This window comes from Tachysurus fulvidraco, chromosome 1 (assembly GCF_022655615.1).
Source record: "Tachysurus fulvidraco isolate hzauxx_2018 chromosome 1, HZAU_PFXX_2.0, whole genome shotgun sequence".
Lineage (NCBI taxonomy): Eukaryota > Metazoa > Chordata > Actinopteri > Siluriformes > Bagridae > Tachysurus > Tachysurus fulvidraco.
The window spans coordinates 32,789,934-32,808,765 of NC_062518.1; the positions used below are offsets into that span (position 1 = coordinate 32,789,934).

At 38.5% G+C, this 18,832-nt stretch overlaps 4 protein-coding genes across 11 annotated transcripts; 3 read left to right on the forward strand and 1 right to left on the reverse strand.

Annotated features, from left to right (window-relative positions):
• Positions 1 to 2: 2 nt before the first annotated feature.
• Positions 3 to 6,348, forward strand: adad2 (adenosine deaminase domain containing 2). Of its 3 annotated transcripts, none has more exons than XR_003438775.2 (9): positions 3 to 133; positions 1,094 to 1,955; positions 2,462 to 2,590; positions 2,696 to 2,825; positions 3,881 to 4,045; positions 4,576 to 4,790; positions 4,953 to 5,089; positions 5,279 to 5,411; positions 5,521 to 6,348. XR_003438775.2 is itself a non-coding variant. In XM_027134492.2 (9 exons), the coding sequence occupies exons 2-9, from the start codon at positions 1,121 to 1,123 to the stop codon at positions 5,629 to 5,631; spliced, it is 1,953 nt and encodes a 650-aa protein (XP_026990293.2). In that variant the 5' UTR covers positions 4 to 133; positions 1,094 to 1,120; the 3' UTR covers positions 5,632 to 6,348. The 3 variants fall into 3 exon arrangements, 2 of the variants coding, with proteins under 2 accessions (XP_026990293.2, XP_026990294.2); XM_027134492.2 differs by having other exon boundaries at positions 4 to 133; positions 4,953 to 5,187; XM_027134493.2 differs by lacking the exon at positions 3 to 133 and adding an exon at positions 548 to 598 and having other exon boundaries at positions 4,953 to 5,187.
• Positions 6,349 to 6,900: 552 nt separating this feature from the next.
• On the forward strand, positions 6,901 to 11,853 carry fam113 (family with sequence similarity 113). Of its 5 annotated transcripts, none has more exons than XM_027134497.2 (9): positions 6,902 to 7,045; positions 7,249 to 7,344; positions 7,426 to 7,505; positions 8,523 to 8,755; positions 8,849 to 8,999; positions 9,146 to 9,389; positions 10,099 to 10,194; positions 11,020 to 11,148; positions 11,281 to 11,853. In XM_027134497.2, the coding sequence occupies exons 2-9, from the start codon at positions 7,257 to 7,259 to the stop codon at positions 11,433 to 11,435; spliced, it is 1,176 nt and encodes a 391-aa protein (XP_026990298.1). In that variant the 5' UTR covers positions 6,902 to 7,045; positions 7,249 to 7,256; the 3' UTR covers positions 11,436 to 11,853. The 5 variants fall into 5 exon arrangements, with proteins under 5 accessions (XP_047667911.1, XP_026990298.1, XP_026990301.1 ...); XM_027134499.2 differs by having other exon boundaries at positions 6,958 to 7,022; XM_027134500.2 differs by lacking the exon at positions 10,099 to 10,194.
• Positions 11,854 to 11,908: 55 nt separating this feature from the next.
• cskmt (citrate synthase lysine methyltransferase) lies at positions 11,909 to 13,446 on the reverse strand. Its single transcript, XM_027134504.2, is given in 3 exon segments — positions 11,909 to 12,182; positions 12,184 to 12,640; positions 13,362 to 13,446. Coding segments are annotated over 3 exon segments (747 nt in total). The 3' UTR covers positions 11,909 to 11,977.
• Positions 13,447 to 13,596: 150 nt separating this feature from the next.
• Positions 13,597 to 18,361, forward strand: otub1b (OTU deubiquitinase, ubiquitin aldehyde binding 1b). Of its 2 annotated transcripts, none has more exons than XM_027134501.2 (7): positions 13,597 to 13,735; positions 15,489 to 15,553; positions 15,918 to 16,016; positions 16,578 to 16,696; positions 17,358 to 17,442; positions 17,525 to 17,719; positions 17,826 to 18,361. In XM_027134501.2, exons 1-7 carry the CDS (start codon positions 13,693 to 13,695, stop codon positions 18,021 to 18,023), a joined length of 804 nt encoding a protein of 267 aa, XP_026990302.1. In that variant the 5' UTR covers positions 13,597 to 13,692; the 3' UTR covers positions 18,024 to 18,361. The 2 variants fall into 2 exon arrangements, with proteins under 2 accessions (XP_026990302.1, XP_026990303.1); XM_027134502.2 differs by having other exon boundaries at positions 13,663 to 13,735; positions 15,492 to 15,553.
• Positions 18,362 to 18,832: the final 471 nt, after the last annotated feature.

Genomic DNA, 18,832 nt, shown 5'->3' on the forward strand with positions numbered 1-18,832 from the left:
CCTTCCATATGATCGACAGGCGTTTCAGCCAATAAGAACCGTTTAGTCATATTATGGGGAAAACGTGTGTTTTATGTAAGGAGCAATACTTGTTTGAGATTAAAGTTGCTAACGAAGAAGCGGTGCGTGAAAGGTGTGCAAACGGTTTTTTCTTTAACATACGTTTTAACATAACTTTTAAAGTTTAATTTTTTGCTTTATACAGAATGATAAACCCACTGTTTAGTATGTTTATGTAGTATCTCAGAATAGCATGGCACTTGGTGATTGAATAATATGAACCTTGTAACCTACTGCATCTACAGGGATGTAAATGTTTTATATGTGCATATAAATATAGATGCATATACATGTACTCAGGGCTCTCAAGTTTTGAAGACATGCAAGCGTGACATCGCCAAAAAAAAAAACCCAGCCCCCCCCCCCCCCCAAAAAAAAAAAACAATAATGGGGGAGTTGTTGTTGTTGTGTGTGTGTGTGTGTGTGTGTGTGTGTGTGTGTGTGTGTGTGTGTGTGTGTGTGTGTGTGTGTGTGTGTGTGTGTGTGTGTGTGAGAGAGAGAGAGAGAGAGAGAGAGATTATGACTGGTGTTGTTTATTGTAAGTGTTTGTTGCCTTTTTGGACTCCTTTATCATTTGTAATGTTGCTCCCATTTAAAACAGTTCGGCTCAAGCCCAGCCATTTTTAGGGTCATGATTGTTTCGTTTTGAGGTTTTGTTCAAACCGACCATCGAAAATACAATCGCTAATGAATGTCTTTTTTTATTTTATTTTATTGGTTGTTGCTTTAAATCTTAACCAGATAGTGCTATTTTCTGATTGATCATTGAGTTTTTGATTGGCTGATGAGTGTCAGGCTCGACTAAGCGGTGCGGACAGATACATTTTGGGCGCTGCGGCATATTAAATATATGATAAATAATCAAAAAGTTTTTCTGCGTGAGAAATACGATGTGTGGCGGGAGATGCGTGACAAAAGACCCAAATGCGTGACACTTGACAGCTCTGTGTATTATATGTGCATATAAATATAAATGCATATTTAAATGTTTTATATGTGCATATAAATGTATTATATGTGCTTGTTTTTCTAGTGTGTAACATCGTCCTATAGGATCACCATGGATCCCAAAAACAGTGGAGGAGAGAAACGCCTTCCCAGAATAGCTGCTTCTCTGCTTACCCGCTTTGCTTTAGAGAGAGAACACACCTCCAGTGTGCAAAGGGCAAGCTTGGGTCCTCCACCTACTTCAACTCCACCTGACCATTCTTTAGCAGGCTCCAGATCCAAGTCACCTGACTCCCTGGTTCCAGGTGCATCAGAGCAGTCCCTGGTTCCAGGTGCATCAGAGCAGTCCCTGGTTCCAGGTGCGTCAGAGCAGTCCCTGGTTCCAGGTGCGTCAGAGCAGTCCCTGGTTCCAGGTGCGTCAGAGCAGTCCCTGGTTCCAGGTGCGTCAGAGCAGTCCCTGGTTCCAGGTGCGTCAGAGCAGTCCCTGGTTCCAGGTGCGTCAGAGCAGTCCCTGGTTCCAGGTGCGTCAGAGGAGTCCCTGTTTCCAGGTGCGTCAGAGGAGTCCCTGGTTCCAGATGCGTCAGAGGAGTCCCTGGTTCCAGATGCGTCAGAGGAGTCCCTGGTTCCAGGTGCGTCAGAGGAGTCCCTGGTTCCAGGTGCGTCAGAGGAGTCCCTGGTTCCAGATGCATCAGAGGAGTCCCTGGTTCCAGATGCATCAGAGGAGTCCCTGGTTCCAGATGCATCAGAGGAGTCCCTGGTTCCAGATGCATCAGAGGAGTCCCTGGTTCCAGATGCATCAGAGGAGTCCCTGGTTCCAGATGCATCAGAGGAGTCCCTGGTTCCAGATGCATCAGAGGAGTCCCATCCCTGTTTTAAAACAGATGGCTTTGCATCAGGTTGGGCTAATACAGCTGAGAGCTCCCCTGAAAGAGGAAAGCGAAGTGGAGGTCAGCTGAATTTGTCATTTGATGATGATGGATGTCTAATTTTAATATCCTTTGTGTATAATTTTTATGTGTTTTGTCCAAAAAGTCTCTTTTTAATAGGGGAAATGTACAATTGAACCCATGGAGAGTCTTTTAGGACACCCTGCATTTCTCTCTCTTTCTTTATAAATGTGTGTATCGGTGTGTATGTGTACAAATTTGGAAACACATAGATTCAAGAATCAAGAGGTTTCTTGTCATCTGCACGGTGAAAACATGATGGTTTTGACCATACAATGAATTTCTTACTTTGCTTGTCTCCCTTACAAAAACAAAAAGAATAGAAATAAATAATCGAAATGTATGGGGGGGATTCCATAGTTGTTTGCACATGCTTGTCCCCCTTACAAAAAACAAAAAGAATAGAAATAAATAATCGAAATGTATGGGGGAAAAAAATGCCCATAGTTGTGTTTGCACATGTCTTTTGTATGCTGTAACGTTAAAATATACCTTCCTGATTTCAGGTAGCTGCACAGAGTGGCACAAGAATCGCGTTGTGGCCCTGTGTAGCGAACGCTTTGACAAACTGTTGAGGGAATGTCCTGAATACTACAGTACTAAAAGCTGCCTTGCTGCTTTTGTCCTGGAGAGAGGTTTGTGTGATGCAGAAATTAAATAACTTGCTTGCATATAATGTAGAAACAGTTTGCATGTGTATAGCAGAAAAGTGGCTTGTACTGTAAATATCTATGTTTCAGAGGTGACTGACACCTATCAAGTGGTGGCATTGGGCGCAGGGCAGAACTGCTGCAGTGGTTGGCAATGTTATACAGGCTCCGTTGTCCATGACTGCCATGGCATCATCATTGCACGCAGAGCCCTTAAAAGGTATGGGGGAAAAAAGCAATTTTAGAGACTATATTTTTTTCAGTCCAGTGACTTTGTAGCAACTTCAGATTTATTTATATTTGATGACAAATATATTAAAGATAATTGACTTTTGAAAATGTCAATCATACATTTATAACAAAATAAACTATTTCAATGCTGCATGTCTGTTAGAAGATTAGTCAAAATGATTTCAGGTTAGCTGCTGGTGAGCAGATTGATGGGCAAAATGTTTTTTTGTGTTACCCCTGCTGGACAAACCATTCATATCTTTCTACAATAGCATTGGTACAGAGTAAAACATCTGCTCATGAGAAATTCTGGACTCTTCCCCAGGCTATAGAAACAGGACAAAATGGACTGATATCATCCAAAAAAAAGTCTATGTTTTGAGGCGTACAGTAGCTTTTGGCTACACTAGAGATGCACTAGAGAGTCAGGGGGAAGTTGGGGGGAAGTCATGGCCTAATGGTTAGGTAGTCTGACTCCTAACCCTAAGGTTGGGGGTTTGAGTCTCGGGCCGGCCACAACTGTGGTACCCTTGAGCAAGGCAACAAACCCCCCCAACTGCTCCCCGGGCGCTGCAGCATAAAAATGGCTGCCCACTGCTCCGGGTGTGTGTTCACGGTGTGTGTGTGCACCTTGGATGGGTTAAATGCAGAGAACAAATTCTGAGTATGGGTCACCATACTTAGCTGTATGTCACGTCACGTCACTTTAGAGATGGGTGCTGTATTTGTTTGAATTTTGAGCTTGGACTTGGCTACCTACAGTTGTTTTTCACAAATATAGTTAATGTATGTTAACTAGATGTTCATTAGTGTTTTTTTAAGATTCCTAAAAGAAATGCTTTAAATAATGTTATGCAATAAGTTGAAACAATATGCTATGCAATAAGAATAAGTTGAAAGCACACAACTGTCTAGCATTTCTTTGTATATTGTAGACTTAAAATGACATGTGCTCCATCTCTGCACCATATGTTTGTATCACTGCACCAAATGACCACCCTAGAAAATGTTAACGTCTGTGTTTTGTTTTGTCTTTTTAATCAGATATTTGTATAAGCAGCTCCTGTTGTTCTACAGCTCTGAGCCAGAGCTTCAAAACCGCTCTATATTTCAGAGCACTGACAAAGAGCTGCTGCTTCAGCTCAAACCAAAGATCTACCTGCACCTCTACACCAACCAGACCCCTAAAGGTGCATCACAATACGTCATGTGAGTGACGGAGAGACAGAGTGCATCTGTGAGAAAATACAAACATTTATTAAAAAGAAGTAAACTTTTATATTTGTTTTTAAACTGTTACACTCCGTAAAATAAGGCTTATACATTATGGCTTAAGTATAAATAACATATTCTATAACCAGCATAACATGCTTTTGTCTTCATTCTTGCTTGCATATAGTTTAGTACATTTAACTGCATTACTTGTTTTTGTTGTTGGACTTTGCATGTTCTTTAAGACTAATAGTCATGTATGATATATTTATATTTGACATTTATGTTATCCGAATAGACAGATGTCAGTAGCTGCAATGTCTAAGTGACTTTCATTCACCCTAGAATCAGACGTTTATATTTTCATATGAACTACAAAATAAATTACTGGTTGAGATATTTTTAAAAAACTAAGCGAGTCTAAGTCAGAACTTATTAGGTTTCATATAGCTATAGGTCAGACTTTTTGTCTAAGGTCCAAGCATTCACATATTGCTGGTCAGTGATGAAAATATTTATCTTCACAGGAAGTCCCATGGCAGTGGTTACCAGTCACTGAAGCTGCAATGCCATTCCAAAGGTTCTCTGATTCCTGCTGCATTCCTGTCTCCAAATATCTGGGGTGCTTACATCTGCTGCATGTCTGACAGTGCAAAACTCACCAGATGGACTGTCACAGGAGTTCAGGGAGCGCTTCTCAGCCACTTCATCAAGCCACTGTACATCACCAGTGCTGTACTTGGTGAGTGGGTATATTGTGCTTAAGGGGTTGTGGTTGCTAAGGCATATAGCAAAACCTTTGTTAAAGGAAAAACTCACTCTCATTGTTGTATGTACCTCGGTTGGTTCACATTATTAGTCAATGGTTTCATATTGTTTATGTATTGTTTATTTTTCTGTCCAGGTGGCACTAGCCATTGCTCTGATATAGTGTCTGACACCATCAGTATGCACCTGGGGACTGGTCTGAAAGATGTTCTGATCCCCCCATACCAACAAACTACCATCTTCTTCCAGAACGGAGAGAAAGTGGGACCAGCTGTAAGTTTGAACCATTGCAAAGACCTCAGTGTTAACTGGTGTCTGGGAGACTCAAGTATTGAGATTCTAGACAGCACCACTGGATATGCCATCAGTTGGTAAGGCTTAACTGTTCACAAGGTTGAATGTTCAATGCAATGGGATTAATCTTCAAATTTTCCTTTTACAACATGCACCAATTTTTTTTAGCTCTCCTTTTGTGAGTGGACCTGGTTTCACCAGTAGGCTATGCAAAAGAGCACAGTTCTTCGGTTTCAGAAAAGTTGCCATGCTTGCTGGTCAACATGAGCTTCTGTCCTATGGCGTATACCGAAAAGCCAAGGTATGGGAGTTTCTGGTAATTTGTATCCAGAAACTGATTGAGAATCATCTCAATTACTAAGTGTAAATGTGTGTCGTTTTATTGAGTTTGATATGCATTTTTTTTAAAGATGGCTGCCCACTTGTATCAGAAGACCAAAGCCTCGGTGAACAAGCAGTTCTTGGCCAACAATGCAGGACCATGGAACTCAAAACATCTGGTGGACTGCTTCAGTTGCTGACTTATTTGTTAAAGGAAATTTATCTTTCACTTGTTCTAATATTGTTTTCTTGTTTTTCAAAAAAGTTTTTGGTTAGCTGTTTTTACTTATTCAAGAAAACACTTCAGCCTCACCCTTATTTCTTCAAAGCCAAAGGGTTAAATGTTTGCGCAGTCTGACTTTATATATAGTATATACAGTTCTACACACGTATAACACTGCACATTTCTATTTTACTTTACTGAAAGAGACCAAACAGGACTGGACTGGAAAAATTGTTCTAATTATTATAATATAATAAGGCTCTATATTATTATAATATAATAATAACCTCAACTTGATGTTGATTATTTTCTTTTTGTGTCTTATTCTTTATTATTGCATTTCAATTTATCGAAGGAAAATACCGCCATTTTCTGCCAAATCTGTTTCTGTTTAATATTTTTAGTTCCAGGAAAAAACAAAATACAATAAAAAGTATTTCAGGTTATCTGCTGGTGAGCAGATTGATGGGCAAAAGGGATTTTTGTATTACCCCTGCTGGGCAAACCATTCATATCTTTCTACAATAGCATTGGTACAGAGTTAAACATCTGCTCATATGAGAAATTCTGGACTCTTTCCTAGGCTATAGAAACAGGACAAAATGGACTGACATCATCCAAAAAAGTCTGGATTTTTTTTTGTTTGTTTGTTTGTTTCCTAAAATAAATGCTTTAAATAATGCTATGCTAAAAATGTGCTACATCTCTTACATTACTATATGGGAAAATGTATATGGACCCCGACAATCACACCTATATGTGAGTCTTACTCCTCTGTTACAATAAGTTGAAAGCACACAACTGTCTAGCATTTCATTGTATATTATAGAAAGGAAAATACTGCCATTTTCTGACAAATCTGTTTCTGTTTAATATTTTTAAGTTCCAGGAAAAAAATAAAAACAAAACACAATAAAAAAAATTAAGTTAAGCTAATGATAACTAATTCATATTGTAAAATTGTACTTTATATGGTTATACAAATGAACAGTGAATTTAATTCTTTTTTATTTTTATCAATTCATAAACAGAGATGAGAACAAAAACAAACACATAACCTAAAAGAAGCGGCTAATTTAAACACACACACACGAAAATAAATAAATAAATGGATAAAATGAATAAATACATTGAAATGGGGAAAAAGAAAGGAGGGTGGAGCAAGCTGTCAGGGGAAAACAACAAGTGTACAACTCAGTATGCATCGTTTCAGATGATGTTTTCTTTTGTTTTTATCTTATAATTGCAATTGTAACCATTTAATTGGATTAAATGACGAAGACACCAGGCAGAGAATAAAGACCGCTCCCTGTTGGAAGTCAGTGGGATTTACACAACCTCATTTAAGTTGTTAAACGATTGGCCTTGGTTCGTATAAACGCTACTTACTGGTTTGTTGACTTACTTAATTCCACCATTACATTTTCTCACTTCTTGAATCTAATTTAATCCACATGGACTTGAGCAGCTGTAGCATTTTAAAACTGTGGATAAATTAATTGCCATAGCAATTTGCAGACATCATTTTCTGTCGGTTCTTTCAGTTAGTTTCACTAGTTATCTGGTTATATTACTGATTTCCATCTTAAATTAGCTGGAAAGATGCGAGAGGCCTGTATGAGGACTGTAACTCATCGTCAAGCTAGTCAACTTCTCCATAACAAATTTGTTGTCGTCCTTGGAGATTCGAGTGAGTATGAATTAACCCTAAAACACAGTAATGACTTCATAGCATGTGGCTGCTGGTTATCGTTTTCTTTTTCTTTTCTAGTTCAGCGGTCTGTGTACAAAGACTTGGTGTTGCTTTTACAAAGAGACTCTTACCTGTCGGTATCCCAACTCAAAAGCAAGGTATGATGTTTTGAATGAAGTCAAACTATTATTTGTAGACTCAATAAAGCCATCTTTACTTGTATGTATGCCTGTAGATTGCCCCTTTCATTATTTTCTTATAAGAGACCAAATACTTTTTTTTTTTTTGAACTGTTATTACTTGCAAATACACAGTACGACCAAAGGTAAGAGACACCTGCCCCTCATACACACGTGTGGTTTTTGAACATCCCTTCCAGATTTAGTTGGATTGTGCTACTATAATAACCTGCAATATTCTGGGAAAGCTTTCTGCTAGGTTTTTTGAGAGCAGATTTGGGTATTTGTGTTCATTCAGCCAAAAATGCCTTAGTGATTTTTAAGTTAATGATCTCATGGTGATGAAGCCTGGTGTATGGTTGGCATTCCACTTCATCCCAAAGGAGTTTAGTTGGTGTCCCGGTGCAGGCCACTCGAGTTCTTCTGCTTTATAGAGCTCGCTTTGTGCACAGGGGCATTGTCATGCTACAACATATGAGACCCTGAGTTCCAGTGAGTGAAAGCTTTCTTTACAAATGACAAAATCTAGCTTGTTGATAACAGTTAGAAGGGTCACATGGGTATGATTGCCAGGTGTCTTAATACTTTTGGTCACACACTATGTAGATTTCATCCATGTGAATTAATTAATGAATTATTGGATGAGCAAAATTGTGTTTGTGACATATTAGAATGTGATTAAACTGTACGTCTTTTATAGGAATTAATTTAATTCACACAGAAAATGGCTTACTAAAAGTTACTAAATGCAATTTGTATTGAACTTCATTTCCATTTATATTTTATAAAGGATTGCTATACCAAAATTTAGCCTATAACTTAATACTTGACATCTAGGTTTCTGGGACATTTGTTGTTGTTTTTTTTAAATTGAAGAACTCTTGGTGTCCATTTAACTGTACATGGTACATTGTTTTAAATAAGAACATTTGGGAAATGATTACCTGTCAGTAGCTTTTTTTTTTTTTTTTTTAAATTCTCACCTCTCTCATCAAGGGAGAGCTATCCTTTGAACAAGACCATCTAGTAGAGGGTGGAAGATTAGGTCACATGAACAATGGCACCGAGTACAGAGAAGTTCGTCAGTATCGCACCGACCATCACTTGGTCCGGTTCTACTTCATCACACGGGTCTTCTCTCGGTACATGGAGAGCATCCTTGCTGACTTCAAACATGACCTGCAGCCAGATGTGGTCATAGTCAGCTCCTGTGTTTGGGATGTATCAAGGTAACAGTAAAGGCCGAGGTACACACAATACTGACCCAAACAGTGAGGGGTATAATCATCTCTGCTTTATGTGCATGTTGTTTTGTTTCTCAGATATAACCGTAATTGGGTCCCAGAGTACAAGGAGAACCTAAATAAATTCTTTGTGAAGCTGAAGGCTGTTCTGCCAGAGGAAAGTCTTGTGGTTTGGAACATGACCATGCCTCTGGGCAAGAAGATCATTGGAGGTTTTCTGGTACCTGAGGTAAGTTAGTTCTTATTAATTTGTGCAAGATTACTGTAAACTTTTTTTTGTTAGAGAAGAATTGTAAATTAATTAGTCCACAGAGTCTGTGGCTATATGGTTGATTTCATTCAGATCAGTAAATATTCCATCTTCACACATTTCAGATTCAGGATATCGCCCCAACTCTTCGCTATGATGTGATTGAGGCAAACTTCTATGGTGCAATGCTGGCAGATGCATACGGGCTAGACGTTCTAGACCTTCACTTTCTCTTCCGGTTTAGCCTCCAGCACCGCATGAAAGACGGAGTTCACTGGAATGCATTTGCTCATCGTCAGATCACGTACTTGCTGCTGGCTCATGCTGCTCAGGCCTGGGGTGTAGAGCTGCCCAACTCTGTTGCCCCAGGTAAGTTAAATAAACCTCTAGGACCCATTAGTGATCTATTTAATTATCCCAATAAAACCAGAATTATTTACTTATTTGGAAACAACAGGTTTGTTTCAATTTAAAGTAGGAGAAATCTACATTTACATTGTATAATGCTCTCTCATCCACCTCAAAGTTTGTGCATGCTAGCCTCAATGATGCTTACCCCTGTTGTTAGATCCACATGATTAGCTAATTATAAAGTGGAGTCAAATATGAATGTTTCTGATGATAAAGTGGATGGTGGGTGTATATTGTGATACACATTCACAAATAAACGCCAAATATCAGGAAATATACCTGAATCAGTATGTCCCCACATCCATTTCTATAGTCGCATCTAGTGCAAGCTAAGCGTTTATAAAATTTTCTTTAGTAAGCTAACCAGTATTGCACTTTCATTATGTTCATTGAGCCAAACAGCTCTAATTCAGGGCTAAAAGTGAGCATGTAATTTGTACAAAATTGACACCAATTTGTTTGTTTGAGCAACTTTAATACAAGTTTGTCCTAGTTGGAGAGCCTTGAATATCAATTTACATTTTGTCATACTGATTAGTGATTACAGACACAATTATTTTGCTGGTCTTTCTTGCCACAATATTGTAAGATATATATATAATTTTACCAAGTAGTTTGTTTTAATTTTATTACTGGCAGCTTTTTATCAGTAATCTTCATTTCATAGACCAGAGTAAGACCTCACTGCTGGATTACAAGCAGACTCCATATCAAAGCTTCTGTAGGGCAGGAGGATCCATGACAGATTCTGGTCGTTATGGAGGTAAAATTCTGAGTCTTTTTTTTTTTTTTTAAACTATTTATTTGCCTAGATGTAGAATGTAGTGCTAATGCAGTTAATCTTGGACAGTTTTTAGTGCACCTGAACCCTTGGAGAACATGCAGCCCCTACTGCAGTCCCACTTTCCCAGTGGACTGCAAACGAAATGGTTGTGCAGTTTTTAAAATAACAAGAGTTCAGTATTTAGAAAGAATCTTCCAGACAGGAAAACCTTTTTGTACATTTATAGCACTGCAGTAATCTTTTAGTTGGTTTTAGGTTTTGTACTTTGTCCTCTCCAAAAACAGTCTGGTTTAATTTTCCAGGAAGTGCCTGCATAGAGTCTTGATAGACTCATGAACTTGTTCCTCAAGAAATTGACCTTTGACATGGCTTTTACCTAAGATCTAATGGCTTTGTCTGTAACTGTCAATAGCCTACTGCTATTAAGCATGACTAAGAGTAATATGATAAACGAAAGTTACAATAAATTTAGCTACAATCAGTGAGTGACTGTCAAGTGACAGTCAAGCATAATTAGAACGTGAAAGTGACGTGACATACAGCTAAGTATGGTGACCCATACTCAGAATTTGTTCTCTGCATTTAACCCATCCAAAGTGCGCACACACCGTGAACACTCACCCAGAGCAGTGGGCAGCCATTTATGCAGTTGGGGGGGTCTGGTGCCTTGCTCAAGTGCCCCTTAGTCATGGTATTGCTGGCCCGAGACTTGAACCCCCAACCTTATGGTTAGGGGTCAAACTCTCTAACCATTAGGCCGTGACTAAAAAGAAATAAGTTATACTTTTATTAACGTTTTTTCAGCTCCAGTCTGGCAACAACAGTTGCCCTATAATGGCTTTGGACCCCATTTTTATGAAGATAGTTTACCTACAGACTCTCAGTTCAGCACTGGTTACTTCTTCAGCTTTGAGAACAAAACAAATAATAATGGTAAGAGCCAGACTTGTAAGCTTTACCATCACTCTAAATTGTTTTCTAGTACATCATCTTTAAGAGTTTGATTATAGATCTGCTTCATGATGCTCTGTTACTCAGCATGTGTTTTCTCATTTTTGGTTTAAGGTGCGAGCTACAACATCCACTGTGGCAGTAATGGCAGAACTGCTCCTGCTGTCTACTCCTCACCAGGGAACAACTTGGTGATGAAGCAAAAGCAGACAAAGCGTCAGTATAATCCATATGATCGACGTAATCCTACCCGGCATTACAGATACTGAAAACAAGCAATGATGTGATTTGTTTGATTGTGGTTTATTTGTGTACAGTAACCTGTAAAAATGTAAACTAACTTTTTTCACTTTTTATAATGTGCTGTTGTGACTAGCCCAATCCGCCCTCCCCACAACGGTCTAAAAGAAAAAAATCTATTTCTTTTTAACACCTTTACATCTTTCCTGATTTATTGTTGGTGTTCTTACAGCTTTTTAATTGGTGGTATTTTAATCGGATGCCATTGCATTGTTTACCATTTTTGCATTTTTATATTCCATATATTTCTCTACCCTGTTTTGTATGGATACAATATTGATTGTTTGTTTGATAGTCTGTCAAAATATTGTATAGGTTTATATTAGCTTTTTGTAAAGGGCTTTTTGTTGTTTTTAAACTTGGTACTCAAATAAAATGTTAACTGTTGCATTGTGCATAATGTGATTGCTAAAAAAAAACCTCACTAAAAATGACAGTAACCTATTTTGTGCAAAATTTAATTACAGAAGGCAAAATGAGTGTCACATAAAATAGAATAACGTTCAAGTTGTCAATGTTGTGCTGTATAAGGAGTTATCGAATAACAGAAGTAAGTAATCCCTCTTAATTCTCCAACTTCATGTACTGATATATCAGCTGCCACCTCTGAGCCTTGAGTCTCTTTCTCTAGCCAAAGCAGCCTGGCATCAGGATCTTCATCTGAAAACTGCAGCAGGCTCCCTGAGCTGGTCAGCACAGTGAGACACTGACGTACGTTTTGCTTGCCCTTCCTTGGACCTCACCAGTGCATCTGTTGTACCTTTGTCTACTATCAAGGCCAGGCTCCTGGGCTCAAAGTGTCCATCCAGCTCTGCGCAGTCCATTTCTCTAAATACAAGGGTGGAGCCTGGATTGCAGGGTTGCACCGGTGTACTTTCAGCATGTTCCTGCATTAACCGCACTGCCACTGGGGAGATATCAGCACATGTGACCTTCACTGCACATTTGGAGTGTCCATAGATACCAGGCCCCAATGCTGAAGTTCCACAGCCAATGTCCAGAACATGTAATGGTGCAGGACTGTCAGACATGGATTGCAGCAGAGGCAGGATGGAATCTTTAACTGAATGAAAACCAAAGAACCACTCAAAGTTCTTGAACGTTCCTTTTCTGCTGTTTTCTATGTAAAATCTGTCCCATGTTGCTTTCTTGTCCATGTTATTAATTAGGTCATCTGTGAATGCAAGCATATGTACCGAATAAGTATGACCATTAAAATGCAAATGTACTGATTCTTCACACACACCTTTAACTTTACCGTACAGTTGAGTAAGAAAGCAATAAACCTGAAAGCTGTTCTAATTGTGTATATTAAGGTAATATTTTAAAAAAGAAGCGTTCAAAAGCAACCCACTTTCTTATATATATTATATATTCTTATATATTTCCTATTCACAGTTCTGCTCAGATTGAGCTGTTTGCATGCCTCAAATTAGGCTAAGGATGTTTTTATTTAAGTTTTATCTGTAAAGATGTCGGTGTGCTGCAAGTTCTCAATCTGGCTGGAACCAAAACCTGCAGATCCTTTGTGGTCAAGACTGGACACATTACTTTAAATCATCTTGGCTGTCATATTCATCTTGAAACATTACTGATATATATTCTATTCATGTTCTTGTCATATTCTGCTTCTTTTAGATCAGATCCTACAAGGTCACATCGTCACACTGCCCTTTTCATATCCTGCCTTGACTGTACAAACATACTTGTAATCTTACTGCTCTACATTTTGATTTTTATTTCAAACAGAAGTCAAAGTATGTCGAGTTATCGAGTTACTACTCTATTTTCATTGACATTTATTCAGGTGGAAAAGCAAAATGATGCATTTTGGATGAAAACAACCCACTATTCGACACGTGTATTTAAAATAAAGGAATAAACCATTAACTAACTTGTCAAGGTATGATGCCAGCACGTGGGTGACACTTTTCGCAAACTTTTCAACGTCAAGAAAGTCCGGTTTAATAACAACAACATGTTAACGTTTGATTGTAGGTTCGAACGGCGAGGACACGACGTCTGTTGCTGCGGTAACAGGACGTGGCCTGTCTGACCCGGATGTACAGGAAGCGGCTGAGTGTAAAATAACGCTTTGTTGGTTTTATTGTGCACTACATAACGACGACTTAATTCCCTACGAAGTGTCCTTGGCGATATAACGAGTAGCTGTTTGGGATTTAACCGCTTTCACAGAGGCAGAGGAAACAGAATCGTGAATCCAAGATGGCGGATGAGCAGCAGGAAACATCACAGGGAGAGATGGAGGGTGAGTGAAGAAACATTACCTTTATAAACATAAAAAATAATCTATCTTCGTCTGGCTCTAGAGCTACAGGATTTACAGCGCATAATTATAAGCTTTTATTTATTAATTCAAAAGCAAATTAATGGTGGTTATTTGTTTGTCCGCCGTATAACTAGCAAAGAAAAGCCAACAAAGACCTGCGGTAATAATGTTAGAAAGCAGAAAAAAGTATGTTGATGCCATTGTGGGAAAGTGAAAGGTGATGTTTTGCACGTTGTCCTGCTTGTTAAACGCTTTGTCGCAGTGTAAATGAGGGTCATCTGCGACAACACAAACCGTAAAGCACATCAACACGTTTATTTACCAAAGATTAGCACTGTGACGACTTGTGTAACACGATTAAACGTCTGCATATTAATTCCATTTCCTAGCAGTCTGTGAGCTCGTTTCAGTCTCCTTCCTTTATATATCGAGTGAACTTTGTTTGTTTACATACAGACGGATACTAACTAGAGCTGCAAACTCTACAAACCGTACACAGTTTATGTGCTAAACGCAATCCCAAAGCCAGTTATTTGTTATTGAGTGTCGAAGACTCATCAACATTATTTGCAAGCTCGAAAATGTCCTTTTCGCATCGATGGGGTTGTAGTTCATCTGTCTTAATGTGCTCTAAGTGTCTAATAACAGACGTGTAAGTCTTGTTTAAGGTCAAGAAAATCGGTGTAACTTTGAGGTTGAGATAGAAACACTTTCAAAGGACATTATAGTAAGAGCTGAAAGATAAGTGAAAAAACATATAAAGGAGCGTAAACACAAAACAGAACAAGGACACGTTTAATATTCCTATTCATCATAGTCATTGTTTCACTATTACAGTAATTAACATGAACATTTTTTGGTCTTCTCACCTTGTCAGTGTTGCAAACCTGGTGATGTTGTAGTCCCCTATAGCTACTTGAATACAAAAGAGTCTGGACTTGTTAAGATGTTTTGAACAGACTTGTGCAACTATCCTGCAACTGATGTGGTTTTCCAGCTCTCATCACATGTGCTGGTTGTTCAGTTGACCCGACACCAATGTGTAAAGCCTGTCAGAGTTCCCCAAATACAATCCCTGACCAACACTGTTCCCAGTGTCCAATAACTGATAGTCTTTGTTCAACACGATCAATCCACCAATGCCACCGATCCCAGCAAACTTTGTTTCGCCTGCATACTTTTTTGTTCTTCATTTTGTACTTTCATCCTACCAAATTTCACTAGTAATGATTACTAGTCTTTGGTCTCTCTTTCTGACTACTCTCTACTAATCCACTGCTTCTTTCTTTCTGTCTGTGCTCTTTTGATGTGAGCATTGATATTGTATATTTTGATCATATGATAAATGATGACAAATGAAAATAATAATTTAGTTAATATACTAATTACTTGTTTAGTGAATATATCTATGTCTATAATTTATGATTATTTTGAGGATGCATTCATTTCTCTCCATGAAAAGAGTGCCTTTGTGTATCTTTTGAGTCTGTTCCATTCCTTTCCTTATGGTCTTCACTGTTGGTGTTAAAAGTTTTTGTCGTTGCGTCTGTGTAACATCGGTGAATATAAGGATCTTATCGTTGTCCGATTATCTGATGCAGAATATGCATCTTAACTGGTGAGGATCTTATTCCTGATCAGTTCATTCAGTCTAGTCAGTCTGCTAGAAACCTGCAGAAGTGACCCAGTTTGTACTCCTTATTAATTATCTTTTTTTATCCTTCTTCTTTAGCAGGAGTAAACTGCCTGGCCTATGATGAGGCCATTATGGCGCAGCAAGACCGAATTCAACAGGAAGTGAGTTAGGAATTTCTAGTCTTGCAGGAAGAAAAATACACTTTTTACATTTACACAAGAAAGACCACAGTTTGAATAGTTTCTATTTTTTCAACAGAATTGTCCCATGTTTCTTCAATGCTTGTAACATTTGTGTTGTTTTGTAACATTTAAAAGGACCCTAAGTTCATTAAAATACAAAGACTCAAGGAGACAGTGTGACTGAAATTGAACAGCAGTCTGTTTCGTGCATAGTGCATTACATAATTTAATAACCGTGCGTAGTGAATTAGTTGAATATAACATTTGGTGCTAATATATAGTATATTCTCTTTAAATTTAATGCACTCACTTGATGTGTTTGTATGTGTGTGTTTTGAGACAGATCGCCATTAGTATCCCCTTAGTGTCTGACAGACAGGATCTCTCGGTGCTTCAGAGCGAGTATGCTGAAGAGGACACAATCTATCAACTCAAGATCAAGGTTATGACCAACTCGTCATCTGTACATTTTTTTTTACAGTCTGTAATAATATTTACACTTTATTTGATTCTTCTTTATGACTTTTTTCTTGTTAATTCTTTATCTTGGTTTGAAATTACTAAAAAAAAAAAAAGCACGTGCCAAATTATAATAATGCTTGAATTCCGATGATGCCACAGCCATCCATAGCTGGGAGTCCAGGAGAGTAAAACTGGCCATATTTTCTGTGTGAGATTGATAGCATCACACTATCCTCTGTCATTCATAATGAAGCTAAGAAACTGGGCATCTGTGAGATGACGTGTGTGAAACAAGGCAGTTGGTACTTTACTCCTAATGCATTGAGCTGCCTTCTGGAAAGATGCAGTGGCAGAAGTAATTGTGTTCCTTATCCAGTTCTGAACTGTCATCTTTACTAGTTTTAAGCTATCATGTAGTGGGGAGAACTAGCTAGTTGGTGGGAATCGGTGGTGAACAAAATGAGGAGAAATTGCGGTTTTAAAAGAAGGAACGTATATGGAATATTGTGGTTTCAAAGTTTTTCCACTATTATTCTTACAGGATCTTCATAAAAAATATTCATATATCCGGAAGACACGGCCCGATGGAAATTGTTTCTACAGAGCTTTCGGCTTTTCACATTTGGAGTCACTACTGGATGATGGCAAAGAGCTACAGAAGTAAAGCTTGCATTTTTTTTTGTACATAAATCTCTTTGTAGTGCATATAGATTTTGGAAAACCTTCAAATTAACATAAGTTCTGTGAATAAGGCTGTGCAGTAACTAACTTTTGTACACTTCACACATTGCAGCCATTTTATCAGGTTCATATGCCAAATTGTTGCACTTTGTTAGCACACAATTTGTTAACTAACCTTTTACAATATCCATTAAGGCACAGGTTCCCAACCCTGGTCCAGAAGTATGCACTGTCCTACACCTTCTGCTTTTTTCCTCTGCCCTAACGCGCATGTTAAACTAATCAACTCTGAGTATCAGTGGGTGTGTTGGCACATGGAAACCACTAAAATATGCAGGTCAATGCGTACTCCAGGGACAGCATTAAGAACATTAGGGAAATGAAACCAACATGGTGTTATCATTACCAGAATTGTACACCGAAAGAATAGTGGGTCAGTGTGCATGGGGAAAAGTTTAGTGTATAATTGTAATAATAATAATAATATACTACAATTACAATGTGGACTTTTAAACCCTGTAAAATGATCAGTGAGTTTAGCTACAAGGTGGATTTATGTTAAATTTCGATTTGAAAACATCCTACATAATTGATAAATGTTTCCTGTGAATTGCTAATCATATAAACACTACTATTGTAGGTTTAAAGCGGTTGCAGCAAAGAGCAAACTGGATCTTGTGAACCAAGGCTTTACCGAGTTCACTATTGAAGACTTCCACAACACGGTGAGTAGAAACAAAACGAATCTGTCTGCATGCTGCTGCGATTTACAAATCCTTATGCTTGGTGTGGTGTTGATTTCATTAGTTCATGGACCTGATTGAGCTGTGTGAGAAACAGCCAGCCCTCAGAGAGCTGCTGAGCTCCTTTAATGACCAGAGTGTATCAGACTACGTGGTGGTTTACTTGCGACTGCTTACGTCTGGCTATCTGCAGAGAGAGCATGCCTTCTTCCAGCACTTCATAGAGGGAGGACGTTCGGTCAAAGAATTCTGCCAACAGGTAGGACATTGCTGAGTGTTTACAGATGTAGGATTTAGAGGAACGCCAAGCTAAGATGATTATGGACTAATGTGTTTTTTTTTGTTTGTTTTTTTTTTTTTTACAGGAGGTGGAGCCAATGTCTAAAGAAAGCGACCACATCCACATCATAGCCTTAGCGCAGGCATTAAACGTGTCCATATTGGTGGAGTACATGGACCGAGGGGAGGGTGGCACAGTTAACCACCATATTTTCCCAGAGGGCAGTGAGCCACGCATCTTCCTCCTTTATCGGCCAGGTCATTATGACATCCTGTACAAATAAATGTGCAACTTCAGTACCATGGTGGAGAATACACCAGAGAAAAGGCCACGATTATTCATGCATCTCTGTGTGATGGTGACACCATGGTATTGTGGAAAATGTACAATGAACATCACAAAAAACGTTCCTATTGTCATGAAGCCCCCTAATGAATTAATGAATGAGTAAAAGTAAGCAGTGATCCAGCATTAGGGTTGTACAGTTTTCTTTTTGTTTTCCTTTGTGGTTGTAAATGTTATCAACTTGATTTTAGTTACTGTTTTTCTTTTTTTTTGTTTTTGGTTTGTTTGTTCGTTATGCTGCGTTTCATGAGTTTTATTAAAGGGATTTTCACCTTAGGTCTCCAGAGGTCTTGAATTTTCTTATAGAAAATACAGTACTATTTTACAGTGGGTAAGGAGTAACAGTTTAAATGTAAAATATCTGCAATGATTCACTCGAATGTACAAACACATTATTTGAAACACTGGTACCCCTGCGGCAGCAGTATAACATACATTTATACTGATACAGGCCGTTCGGTCAAAGAATTCTGCCAACAGGTAGGACATTGCTGAGTGTTTACAGATGTAGGATTTAGAGGAACGCCTTAGTTATTTAATTTAAACATCAGAATCTTATGATCATCTTATGAAATCCTTACAGCAGCCCATCTGGTACCAATGACCATACCACTTGTCAAGGTCACCAAAATCACACTTTTTTTTTCCACAAATACTGAGTTTTCTTGTGATTATATGGAAAGAATTGCATGAAAGTGTGTCCCTATTAAAGTGTCCAACATGCTCTTCTTAGGAACTTCGGCATTA